At 37.2% G+C, this 13,973-nt stretch overlaps 1 protein-coding gene and 1 long non-coding RNA gene across 2 annotated transcripts; both read left to right on the forward strand.

Annotated features, from left to right (window-relative positions):
* The first annotated feature begins 2,491 nt into the window (after positions 1-2,491).
* LOC125237181 lies at positions 2,492-4,309 on the forward strand. The gene is made up of 3 exons (XR_007178302.1): positions 2,492-3,120; positions 3,198-3,281; positions 4,212-4,309. It is a non-coding gene; the product is annotated as an uncharacterized LOC125237181 (long non-coding RNA).
* Positions 4,307-9,087, forward strand: LOC125236891. Its single transcript, XM_048143809.1, has 7 exons — positions 4,307-4,334; positions 4,380-4,406; positions 4,642-4,695; positions 5,031-5,099; positions 5,483-5,617; positions 8,231-8,391; positions 8,812-9,087. Exons 1-6 carry the CDS (start codon positions 4,307-4,309, stop codon positions 8,284-8,286), a joined length of 369 nt encoding a protein of 122 aa, XP_047999766.1. The 3' UTR covers positions 8,287-8,391; positions 8,812-9,087.
* The last annotated feature ends 4,886 nt before the right edge of the window (positions 9,088-13,973 follow it).

Here is a 13,973-nt window from a genome sequence, read left to right on the forward strand (position 1 = left end):
TTTCGGTTTTAAAATCCGGATTTAGAAACGGATCGCAAAATCAGCGAATTATCCGGATTTTCGGACTCCGGATAAATAGATGGTCAAGCAAATCTTGTCGCGAAGGGATAATTATTATCCCTTTGCGCCTACATTTTTCAATTTTTTTGCCTTTTTCTACTGATGCGACCTTATTCTATCAATGGATGCGACATGATGCGACTTAAAAAAAATAACGCGTTTCGTTTCTTGATATCAATTTGTCAATCATTTGTTGTAAATCATTAATAAAGTAAAAAAAAATTTTAGTCTTTTTAGGTAACTTTGAAGTAATAAGAGTTTTGAATGATTCACGGTTATTTTCATTAGACTTATATTGACCGGGATATAGACCGTGATTACCTTTTTGATTTTTGTCGAGCTCCCGATATTTCGACGCAGTTGCATGCATCATGATCACGGAAAACCCCCGATCATGATGCATGCAATGTTTTCCGTGATCATGATGCATGCAACTGCGTCGAAATATCGGGAGCTCGACAAAAATCAAAAAGGTAATCACGGTCTATATCCCGGTCAATATAAGTCTTTGAAGTAATATCTATAAGGTAAATTATTAAAGGTTTTTTAATCAATAACATCAAAATAAACTTAAAAACGCCATTTTTTAAAAAGAAGCTTAGAAAATATATTGGAACGAAACGCATTTTGTCAGTTTGATTTGATTGAAGTAACTATGGAGATTAGAAATATAAGGAGCGAAAGCTTTAGGCTGGGCGCACACGGAGGCGACAGTTGCACGGCGACATTTTTTGTCTCTGTCTTGGACGCAAGTAGTAACGACAGAGACAAAAAATGTCGCCGTGCAACTGTCGCCTCCGTGTGCGCCCAGCCTTAAGTATCAGAAGTGCACATATAAAAGAAAAGATAGTTTGACAATCTCTTTGCCTTCTCGGTAGTGACCCCGCCTACAGAACAAGAGGTCCCGGGTTCAAATCCTGATGAGACCTTTTTAGGGTTCCGTAGTCAACTAGGAACCCTTATAGTTTCGCCATGTCTGTCTGTCTGTCCGTCCGTCCGTCCGTCCGTCCGCGGATAATCTCAGTAACCGTTAGTACTAGAAATCTGAAATTTGGTACCAATATGTATATCAATCACGCCAACAAAGTGCAAAAATAAAAAATGGAAAAAAATGTTTTCTTAGGGTACCCCCCCCCCCCCTACATGTAAAGTGGGGGCTGATATTTTTTTCATGCCAACCCCAACGTGTGATATATTGTTGGATAGGTATTTAAAAATGAATAAGGGTTTACTACGATCGTTTTTTGATAATATTAATATTTTCGGAAATAATCGCTCTTAAAGGAAAAAAGTGCGTCCCCCCCCTCTAACTTTTGAACCATATGTTTAAAAAATATGAAAAAAATCACAAAAGTAGAACTTTATAAAGACTTTCTAGGAAAATAGTTTTGCACTTGATCGGTTTAGTAGTTTTTGAGAAAAATACGGAAAACTACGGAACCCTACACTGAGCGTGGCCCGACACGCTCTTGGCCGGTTTTTTATTTTTTTCTACTATTTTTTTCTTGAATTATTTTATTTTTTTAATGTCCAAAAATATTTTGTTTTGTTATAACTTTTCGAAATTTCATTCGCAAGGCTTACAACATTACCGAAGAATCTTAAAGGGCTTAAGTTAACATTTCTATGAATAAAACAATAAATAAACACAAATAAAATACAAAAAAGAAAATTAATGCATAAAAAAAAAACAAAAAGTAAAAACCGGCCGAGGCCGTGTCGGGCCACGCTCAGTGTAGGGTTCCGTAGTTTTCCGTATTTTTCTCAAAAACTACTGAACCTATCAAGTTCAAAACAATTTTCCTAGAAAGTCTTTATAAAGTTCTATTTTTGTGATTTTTTTCATATTTTTTAAACATATGGTTCAAAAGTTAGAGGGGGGGGGACGCACTTTTTTTTCCTTTAAGAGCGATTATTTCCGAAAATATTAATATTATTTAAAAACGATCGTAGTAAACCCTTATTCATTTTTAAATACCTATCCAACAATATATCACACGTTGGGGTTGGAATGAAAAAAATATCAGCCCCCTCTTTACATGTAGGGGGGTTACCCTAATAAAACATTTTTTTTCCATTTTTTTATTTTTGCACTTTGTTGGCGTGATTGATATACATATTGGTACCAAATTTCAGCTTTCTAGTGCTAACGGTTACTGAGATTATACGCGGACGGACGGACGGACGGACGGACGGACGGACGGACGGACGGACGGACGGACGGACGGACGGACGGACGGACGGACGGACGGACGGACGGACGGACGGACGACAGACAGACACACATGGCGAAACTATAAGGGTTCCTAGTTGACTACGGAACCCTAAAAAGATCGCTGTCAGAATCGAACCCGAGAACATCTGCGTACGAAGCCAGCGCACTATTACCTTGACTTGCTCAGTCTGACGAAATCAGCCTATAGAAAAGAACGTCTAATGTCATCTCACATCGCTGATCATTGAGCGAGACATGCGCTCCAAGCGGAGAGATTTATAACTGCAATTACAATGCCTCAGCCGGTCATTTTTGCGACTGTTCTACTTCGACAGACTTTCCTCCTTATCTCTACTCTCCCTGGAAGTAACGAAATGTCACTTCAAGTGACACTGTTTTTCCCTCCTTTTTCGTTTGGCGCCTGTTGTGTCGTACGCGTCCTCCGTGATTGTGCTCTATGTGATTAATAATAACACCTATTCGTTTCATGGAAAAGCGAAAACATGTACTCGGTGATAAAATTTACTGAAAAAGACGGCGGAACCGTATCATTAGTGAACAACCAGTGGTTTACGCCAAGGAGATGCGAATATCAAATTCTACGGACATCACTCGGCAGTTCGTGGTCCCGGCCGCCATCATGCTTTGTACTGCTGCTCCAGCTATCCTCCAGTGCAACTTGAAGGCCTAATCCATGCACACATCGGTGTTTTTTTATATCTATGTAATACACTTGTCATTGGCGAAGGTCCACGAGGCTGCCATATTGAATAGAGAGAAATTCTTTAAGGGCCAGTGATCGAGCCATGCTAATTTGAAATCGCGAGTACCTATTTCGTATAATCGTAAGTATTTTCTCCCATCTTCCAATAAAATTTGTTGTAATACGTTCAGTGCTAATTCTTGTGTCCATTATTTTCAGACATTATTTTCATAAAATGACTTGAGGACCCCTTCCATTGACATGAATGCACGGAACTACAAGCCGGCTTCTTTTCTGCGTTGGGTATGTTTCACATTTGTACGCCCATGATTTTAACCCTCGCCAAGGGTTGGTAAAAGCCTCAGGGTCATTGTTTCTTTTAAAACCTATTTCAGGGTTCTTCGATTTGGAGGTTACGTTCAAAGGTAGCGCGGAGCTGATGCTTCCCGAGCCTGAACCGGTGGACAGGAGGCTGTGGCGACTGGGATGGAAGAGCTTCCATTCCTGTAGCTGCAGCTTCCACCTCCCCTAAATTCTGTTACATGTCACCAAGGTCAAGGTCTGCCTCGGCCAAGGCGTGCCTCGTTTTAGTATTTTTAAAAGGAGCCCAACATAAATTATCATTTTTTAATTAATAAATTTACCCTTTACCCGGTCTTCTAGTACCAGTAGGCCTAGCACATGATGGCCGCGAGAGTATGTCGCCGCGAGATAGACTACCCGTCCTTATGTCATTCATACAGTTAGAAGAAGACGTGGCATGTATCTCGCGGCGACATACTCTCGCGGCCATCATGTGCTAGGCCTACAGAATCACTGACTCACCCATATGCTCTAAAGTTAGGTATTTGTGTTTGTTTTTAGTAATAGACTGAGCTAGCTATTCTAACGTATAATATTTATTTATTTAAGTTTTATTATTCTACATAAAAGATTTTCCTTTTCGATTATTTGTTTTTTAATCATTATTGATTTTCTTCTGTAGACCCCTTCTGTGTAAAAGCTTCTTCCATAAAAGTTGTAAAAGCTGTTTCCATTTTAAAGAATCCTGCAAAGATTCAAAGTGACCTACTAATTAAATTGGTTGACCGTACAATTTCAGATTATTCCTACTAATGCAAGTCCATCCTATATGTTTACTTAATAACCTTGTTTACTAGGGGATGCATTATTTTGTGTTAATTTATTATTTTTGCATATTGTGTGTATTTTTTTATTTGCATGTACCTAAAGATGACCTAGAGAAAGCAAAAAAAATACTGAAACTGGTTGAGGATACATCAGACTTACAGACTGAAGCCGAAACAGAACCAAGTCTTAAACGTAAAATGCAAAAAAGATATGTTTCTAGCAGCAGTGACGAAGATGAACAGTGAAAAAGAAATAAACAACCACTTCAAGTTGCTGACAATGAAGGAGATTATGGAGGTGGGTTTTATATTCAAAACACCTGCACGGGAAGCATGGTCGCGCGATAGACGATAAAATATCAGGCCGTCCCTATCGCACTTACAAATAGTGTGATAGGGACGGCCTGCTATTTTATCGTCTATCGCGCGACCATGCTTCCCGTGCTGTTATGAATATGTAGTAATTTAGTTGATATTAATGATGTAATTCCGAAGTACCTAATTTCAAAAATTATATGTTATGTTTTGTGCAGATAGTCGTCAAGCTCAGCCAAACATTGCCCAAGAAACCGCTTCAATAGCAGAAAGTAAGTAAATTATAATTAATAAATAATAGATAAACACATATTATACTCTTACCTGGTAAAGTTTAGATTTGGGTAGGGCTTCATAAAAATGCATAACATTTAAAAAGGTAATTGGGCAAGGTAACCTTTGACCTATAATAAAATAGATTCTTCAGGCACGCAAAATACCTGATTAACGGCTTACAAGTGAATAGTCATTTTTGTCAAACCCTGTAATTATACTAATTATAAATTATAATGTATTACATACTAAGGCCAACTTTAGAGTTTAAATAAATTGCTAACCTGGGGGTGTAAATATAATTCATATTAAATTAAATGTTTTTTGCCAACAGGAACCCTCTCATTACTGACTGTAGCAGATGAGCTTCCCATCTTGACAAACAGTGACAACAGACTGCAAGGTAAGATATCCATGTTTATATATTTTAACCCATGCGGCGCTTTAACTTTCATCATCATGTATGTGTGTGTGTGGTGTTCATTACTGTGTTCCCTGCTAGGCTGCTGTAAACAGCAAGGATGACTTTTTGTTGGATTCATCTTTATTTATTAATAGGTAGGTACTAAAAAATTTCCGCTTTTATTTTTATAGTAACAAGCTTTTATATTAGGTCGACCTGTATGTAAATTCCAAGGATCATAGCGTCATAAAATGGTTTTTCTTAGAATTGTCTCGATGAGTATTAGTTGTCTGTCGTAAGAAAAGTGCAGTCATGCAGCGATAAGAGCTTGTACCAAAAATATATTTTTTTGCCAAAAACTTATTATATTTGTATGTTGTCAGATTTGGCAGAAGACGGCGACGGACGGTTAACTCCCTTTGCACGCCAAGTTAGTCCCCGGTGCCGATATGAACAACCGTCGAATATCGGCAGCGACGAGCCAGCAGCAACGCCATCGAGAGTTCAGGGATTAACAGGTAGGTAATATACTATATATGACTATGATACATACATACATACATACATACAATCACGCCTGTATCCCATAAAGGGGTAGGCAGAACACATGAAACTACTAAAGCTGCAGTGCCACTCTTGGCAAATAAGGGGTTGAAAGAAAACGAAACTGTGACATTGCAGTGACAGGATGACTATGATGTAGTACTTTTTAGGGTTCCGTAGTCAACTAGGAACCTTTATAGGTTGACTCGTGTTTTAAAAAACTCGCAAGTTCAATTCTCGAACCACTCGCTTCGCTCGTGGTTCAACTATAGAATCCTTTCACTTGCTCGTTTTCCAATTCCACACTCGGCATTAAAATACAACTTTGCCCCTTGTATAACAAATAACTACTAATACAGTATGATTATTGTTGTTGTGTCAGTTATTGGAAAAATCTTTTTATGAATTAAAAAATAATGGCGTTAGAGCACTTCTGAGAAATAACTCTATGTGGATTTAAGGCTTTGTCCAATGGTATACTGTATACATAGAAACATCTATTACTCAAGAACAAATATCTGTGATAAACGCACAAATATATGCCCTTACCGGGGTTCGACCCCAGAATCTCCTGCTATGTAAGCAGTTGCACTACCAACTAGGCGTAGGCTAGGAGGCCGTCAAATGCTAACAGATAGACTGAGTTCCTTTCGCATTTATAATATTAGAATTGATGACTGAAATGGCGTGCCCATCTCGCGTTGTAGTCCGTTGCTTCTGGAAAGTTATGTATGAAAATGTTGGCATAATTAATGGAAGATTTTTTTTTGATTGGGATATGTACATTACAGGCCGAAGTTATTTTTCATCAACCCTCCCCATCCGCGTCACCCCTCTTCACCCCCTTAAATAGCCGAAAATGCGGTTTTTCACGATTTCTGACAAAACCGTTGTAGATACAGAAAAAGCGTGTAGGAAGAAAGTAATCCTTGATAAATTTACTACAAATCGTTTATTGACACTTTGGTTCTAGCACTTATAGGTTTCGCGTGATCCATCACGAAAGTTGGTCCTTTGCTGCAATTTTCTTCAGTGAATGTTAAGTTTTCTTCCAAATTGCTTACGAAATCTGTTTAATATTACTAAAATATTATAAACTGAAAATGAATTTCAGGGGGAAAAATCACTACCATGGGTGGGACTTGAACTCACGGCTACTGGATTGATACTCCAGGGCTCTACCAACAGCTACCAAAAGCTCATCCCCAGTCATAGATATACTATATAGATCAATGGTACTCCTAGCGACTACTACCGTGAAAATATTACGTCTTAAATAGTTACTGGAATTCCAAGAAATATTGGAAATTCCACCCATGGTAGTGATTTTTTCCCCTTAATTTTATTTTAGTCATGAGTTACAATATTTTAGTTATATCAAACAAATTTCGACGATTTCGTATGCATTTTGGGCGAAAACTTAACATTTACTAAAGAAAATTGCAGCAAAGGACCAACTTTCGTGACGGATCACGCGTAAACTATAAATGCTAGAACCAAAGTGTTAATGAATGATTTGTAGTAAATTTATTAAGGATTACTTCGTTCCTACGCGCTTTTTCTGTATCTTCAACAGTTTTGTCAGAAATCGAGAAAAACCGCATTTTCGGCACTTTAAGGAAGGGTAGAGGGGTGACGCAGAGGAGGGAGGAGTGGGGAGGGTTGATGAAAAATAATTTCGGTCTATAACGTACATATTTCAATTAAAAAAAAAACCTTCCATTAATTATGCCGTAATTTTAGCTAATTTCCCCCTACTATTGTCTCGGCGAGTGTGTACAGTCGGCATAACATGTATCTATATCGCAGCGGCCAATGTACACGCTCTCAAGTCTTGTTCCGATATATTTGACCACTTTGCACTTACACTGTTTTTATTTTATATTTATTTTTTAGGATACCAAACAAAAGTGCTGTAATGTTGACATGTATCAAAACTCAAAATGATCAAATAATAAGTCTGTTAAAACATGCAGGCACATCGAAAGGTAGCCTAAAACCGGAATTCAAATTCCCAATTCAAAATGCCGATGAATTAACTACAACTGAATTATTAATAGAGAAAAAAGAAAATTATGACAATTTGGTAAGTTACAATACCTACAATAACTCTTTATTGAACACCATATAATAAGATTTACAGAAAAAAGATAAATGGAGAATATTTGCACCAATAGGCGGCCTTGTAGCTTCAAAGCTATCTCATTCAGACAGCTTATTACATTCATAGGAAGAAGGAAGGAACATCTTGAAAAAGAGGGTGCAATTTATTTATTTATTTAGTAGTAATACAACATTTGTAAAGCTGAGTTTAGACCAGCAAGTTATTGCTGCAAGTTTTGAGATGCAACTATAGGTAAGAGTGGGTGGCAAAACTGGCAAATATCTGCATCTCTTATAACTTGCACGTCTAAACTCGGCTAAAAAATGTATTTCACATATTGCTATAATCTTCACTCAATTAGTGGTTTGTCAGGATCGTAGTAAATGGAAATCCGTGATTATATGTATGTATGTACTAAATTAGTCTGACCAACAATAATTTTTATTTGCTATTTTTCAATTATACATTATTTTGTTTGTTACAGGATTCATACATGAGAACTATTGGAGGCAGGGATATTGCGAGCAGTGTCTCGGCTAATGAAATTTTGTTTCACTGACCAGCTGGCTCAACAGTACAACTTTTATGGAAAGAGATCGAACAAAAAGCCTTTCTGCCAACTGCGCCTGCGAGATTGTATCGTGGGTAAGTTGGCTGTTTCATAACTTGTGGTAAATTTTTTTAGGATTTTGGGGTTGGTCCACGTCCCATAGAAAAAGTTGTTCAATATGACCTACCTAATTACCTCGTACAATATGGTTAGTTGTAAAAAAAGCAATCTGTATGCTGGAGAATCTGGAGATGAAGTAAAAACTTATTAGTTTGCATAAATAGTTATATTTTTTTATTGCGAGCCTATAGTGTCCCACTGCTGGGCAAAGGACCCGTCCCACTTTTTCCATTGTTCCCTATCTTGAGCAGTCTCTGGCCGTACTTTTAGAAAGGAGTCAAACTCGCCTCGCCACTGTCGGCGGGGTCTGCCGGATCCTTGATTTGAATTATTAGGTTGCCATTCAGTAGTAATGTTATAACATTAACAAATGTATTATATCTTTATCTTTATAGAAGGAGTTGTCACCACTACATCTGGGTCTACAGCTAAAGACGTAGAAGATTCCATTAAAATTTGGCTAAAACATGCCCCCGAAAGATTGAAGAAGATTAATAAACAACAATAAACATGGCAGAGAAAATAAAATATTCGAGAAAAGCCATAGTTGGCCAACGTCAATTATTGAGAAGAGCCAAAGAAGCACAGTTAAATGTAATTTCAAATTTAAAAAAGAGTACTACAACTGTAAGTGCATCCTCTTCCTTAGTTAATTTTCCATGTACTTCATATAATAATTCTCAATCTGAAATTGTATTCCAAGGTTCTTAGTCCGAGTTCTTAACGGCTAATAAGTATGAGAGTACAGTCCCTGCTGGCAGAAAGCATGAAACTTGGCATGTATATAGCTTATAGGTTTATAAGAAAATATGGAAGTAGAAACACGCCGAGGTGTCAATGTTTCCCCTCTTTCCCCCAACTTTTGTATCCCTGATTTCAGTTTTTTAATATTTCCATGAAAACCGTGAAAGCTATCATCACGATGTCTAGGAGAAGTATATTCTTCATAAAATTCTCCACAATATTGTCTTTGGAAGTATAAAGCTAGAACTTATAATTTTCAAACTATGCTCATTTTCCCCTAACGATATTTCTCTTTGGTGCCCTGAACGATAAGCAAGACTAGCGACTTTGCTCTTTTACCTGTGGCGATGTTGCTTCACAAAATTGTTCCTTGGGTCAAACTGATCCGATTTTGCTCAATAGTCATGAAATCGCACGTCACTACCCCCACAAAGACAAGGGGAAAGGGCCGTAATCCTCGGTGAAAACTATGCATTACATCTTTTTGCTCTTAGTGACTAGGGCAAATCGTATATCATTTTCGTGTAATATAAGGACGAGTTAATCATTTCTGAAAAAATCGTTGCACCTTATCATACAAAAATAACGATTTGTCAATGTTCTCAACGTAAATGCATGCTGTTCTTATAGAAACACAAAAATCACTATATCTTATGCCTTTAATATTTGAGGAGTTCCTCGACCTCTCCACGATTCCATCATCAGAACTGGGTTATTGGCTAATCTGTCCTATGTTTTATTTGTTGATAATTACCGCATTGTAACTGTAAATGCCATAACTTCCATACTTATTGAAATACATCGAAATTCATTATTTTGCTATAAAATCGTTATTTTTGTATGAAAAGGTGCAACGATTTTTTCAGAAATGATTAACTCGTCCCTATATTACACGAAAATGATATACGATTTGCCCTAGTCGCTAAGAGCAAAAAGATGTAATGCATAGTTTTCACCGAGGAAACCGGCCCTTTCCCCTTGTCTTTGTGGGGGGTAGTGACGTGCGATTTCTTAACTATTGAGCAAAACCGGATCAGTTTGACCCAAAGAACAATTTTGTGAAGCAACATCGCCACAGGTAAAAGAGCAAAGTCGCTAGTCTTACTTATCGTTCAGGTCACCAAAGAGAAATATCGTTAGGGGAAAATGAGCATAGTTTGAAAATTATAAGTTCTAGCTTTATACTTCCATAGACAATATTGTAGAGAATTTTATGAAGAATATACTTCTCCTAGACATCGTGATGATAGCTTTCACGGTTTTCATGGAAATATTAAAAAACTGAAATCAGGGATACAAAAGTTGGGGGAAAGAGGGGAAACATTGACACCTCAGCGTGTTTCTACTTCCATATTTTCTTATAAACCTATAAGCTATATACATGCCAAGTTTCATGCTTTCTGCCAGACCGGACTGTACATCTGGTTAAGAACTCGGACTATCTAGAAATAATTCCGGTTTATTGATAGAACATGACATTTCTCACGATAATCATATCATTACTAGTGATAATGAGCATTTACTATCTGATTCAGATTCTGTTAAGTCTATAAAAGAAGATGATTTCAAAACAGAGTTAAAACATTGGGCCACTCAATATCAAATACCACATAATGTACATGATGTGAGTACATGTTTTCGATGAAACGAATAGGTGTTATTATTAATCACATAGAGCACAATCACGGAGGACGCGTACGACACACCTGTTACAGGCGCCAAACGAAAAAGGAGGGTAAACAGCGTCACTTGAATGACTTGACTTCGTTACTTCAATCAAATCAAACTGACAAAATGCGTTCCGTTCCAATATATTTCCTAAGCTTCTTTTTAAATTAGATGATGTCTATTAATTATATTTGTCCTCTTAGCTCTTAGCTTATATTTAAGTACTTACTCGTAATCATATTTTTATCTTTATTCAGTTTTAACAGACATGTATTAACCTCGAAAGTCCTGTGCTTTTGCAACACCTGTACTGAAGTCATATCTGCCGGTTGTACTATACCAAGTACGAACCACGAATAGTGCATCAGACCGAGACAAATAGATGTCGTTATTACAGATTTTTTTGATGTGAAGTCTTGTTGTCTTTATATTTTTAGGAGACCAGTCAGCGAAAGAAAAGTCTTCTAAAAATCGTGAGCGTTAGGACCCCTGGACCACTACAGATATTTGATGTTTAGTACATACTAAAATTTAGTACCTATTTGATACTATTTGGTACCTTGGACCTATTTGATACTATTTAGACATTCTGACGTCAGGATGTCTGGACCATTTTTGGTTTACATAGTTCTAGACAACACTACTAATTGATATCTTAGTCAATATTTACTACCTATTTGGTACCTGTCAATATATTTTTTTTGGCGTATCAGAAAAAAGTTATGACGGAATTTAAAGTTGTGAGCCCGGCCGTGCCGTTGAAGTATGTAGCGCCAGTCAAAAGAATAGAGGCAAATCCGCCTGCCCTCCTGCGCGTCAACTTAAATAGGAATTTATTTTTAGGCACTCGCACATCATCTCTACTGACTAGTGGCATTAATATAGTCGAACGAAATATAAAAGTAATTAGTGTAATTACACTAGTTTTCAACTTTAAATTCCATCATAACTTTTTTCTGGTACGCCAAAAAAATTTGAAAAAAATATATTGACAGGTACCAAATAGGTAGTAAATATTGACTAAGATATCAATTAGTAGTGTTGTCTAGAACTATGTAAAACCAAAAATGGTCCAGACATCCTGACGTCAGAATGTCTGGCCACTTTATTCGCTCGATTTTTCGATATCACTGGAGGTACCAAATATATGTACTCAGGTACCAAATAGTATCAAATAGGTACTAAATTTTAGTATGTACTAAACATCAAATATCTGTAGTGGTCCAGGGGTCCTGACGCTCACTAAAAATTGATTTTCGCTCATGTCGTCTCGGATATGGATGAATATAGTATCGAGGTATTCAGTATAATGCCCTGAACACAAATATATGAGATGACAAGCGCGAAAGTGGTTGGGGTAGTTGCTGTGACTAAAGTCGACAGTACAAACTTTTTTCTTTTAAACATAACATGTGGGGCCCCCAATGAAAGGTCTTTGAGTAGATCACAAATATATGACATACTGTAACATTTTCAATACTTGGTCTAACAAATTATTAGAATACGTTTAAAAATTGTACAATCCACAGTTACTGCCGAATTTATGACGTCACAGCAACTACTCCCACCACTTTCGCGCTTGTCATCTTATATATTTGTGTTCAGGGCATTACACTGAATACATCGATATCATATTCACCATATCCGAAACAACATGAGCGAAAATCGATTCTTAGAAGATTTCTTTCGCTGGCCGGTCTACTAAAAATATAAAGGGGTGAATCAACTTTTCTTTGCCAGCAAAATTACGCATACTTCGACTACATGTGGTCAGAAAATTTAATTTGTATTTAGTGTAATTAGTTTATACTGCTATATATTATATAGCAGTGACCCAGTGGACATTGCTGTCCCTCACTTTTGTATGAAAAAAGTGTCTCTTCCACTGAGTCACATATAGATTTAATTGTAAATGTTTTTTTTTTATTATTCCCTTAATGTAAAATAAAAATAAGGATCTTTATTCACGATGGCCAGGTTAAAACTCACAAAAGTAGAGCTAATAATAAGTATGGGCAATTCTTGCAAAAAGCAAGAAAAAGTTGATTCACCCAAAGACAACAAGACTTCACATTAAATAAATCTGTAATAACGACATCTATTTGTCTCGGTCTGATGCACTATTCGTGGTTCGTACTTGGTATAGTACAACCGGTAAATATGACTACAGTACAGGTGTTACAAAAGCGCAGGACTTTCGAGGTTAATACATGTCTGTTAACACTGAATAAAAATTAAAAATATGATTACGAGTAAGTACTTAAATGTTCTCTTAAGAGGACAAATATAATAATTAATAGACATCCTACAGACATCCAGGCCCAATGTACTTTTAAAAGCTACCGACAAGAGCTAGGTTCTTAATACACACAAAAGTCAGTAATTTAGGCAGATTTTTTCGTAGTTAGTAATTAGTTTATGTTTAAACATATGTTGTGTACTTTGTATGAGTAAATTCGGTTTTTACAGTGTAATAAAAACAAATTTAAAAAGTCATTGGTTTTATTTAGTATCCAAAACAAATCACATTTTTGCTCTTAACATAACTTACTTAACCTTTTGACCGCCAAAGACGGTTATGACTTACGTCGGAAAATCGTGCTGTGGACGCCAACGACGGCTAAGGACGTCAGCTTTGTTAATGTAATAGACACCTACGGGGATTCCGCAAAGTTCAATTGCGCTCAACAAAAAATGCGATAGCGTGACATCAGGGCAACGGCATATTTCTTCGTCGTCTGGTGTTCAAAAGGTTAAAAAGCGGCCGCCCTAATATTTTCGGCCCAGTAACGTCCCTATGAATTCAGTATATGACGTCACTCCGACGTCAGTGGCTGCCCTAATATGTACGTCCGTGTAACGTCCTCATGAACTTAGTATATGACGTCTGTCCAACGTCAGTGGCTGCCCTAATATGTACGGCCTAGTAACGTCCCTATGAAGTCAGTATATGACGTCACTCCAACGTCTTGGCTGCCTTAATATGTACGTCCGTGTAACGTCCTCATGAACTTAGTATATGACGTCTCTCCAACGTCAGTGGCTGCCCTAATATGTACGGCCTAGGAACGTCCCTATGAAGTCAGTATATGACGTCACTCCAACGTCTTGGCTGCCTTAATATGTACGTCCGTGTAACGTCCTC

This window comes from Leguminivora glycinivorella, chromosome 20 (assembly GCF_023078275.1).
Source record: "Leguminivora glycinivorella isolate SPB_JAAS2020 chromosome 20, LegGlyc_1.1, whole genome shotgun sequence".
Taxonomy (NCBI): Eukaryota; Metazoa; Arthropoda; class Insecta; order Lepidoptera; family Tortricidae; genus Leguminivora; species Leguminivora glycinivorella.

Excerpts from the sequence above, each read along its gene's own strand:
- LOC125236891 (XM_048143809.1), top strand. The coding sequence starts at position 4,307 with ATGCAAAAAAGATATGTTTCTAGCAGCA. Across the intron at positions 4,407-4,641 it reads CAATGAAGGAGATTATGGAG|ATAGTCGTCAAGCTCAGCCA; the intron begins GTGGGTTTTATA and ends TGTTTTGTGCAG. Across the intron at positions 4,696-5,030 it reads AACCGCTTCAATAGCAGAAA|GAACCCTCTCATTACTGACT; the intron begins GTAAGTAAATTA and ends TTTTGCCAACAG.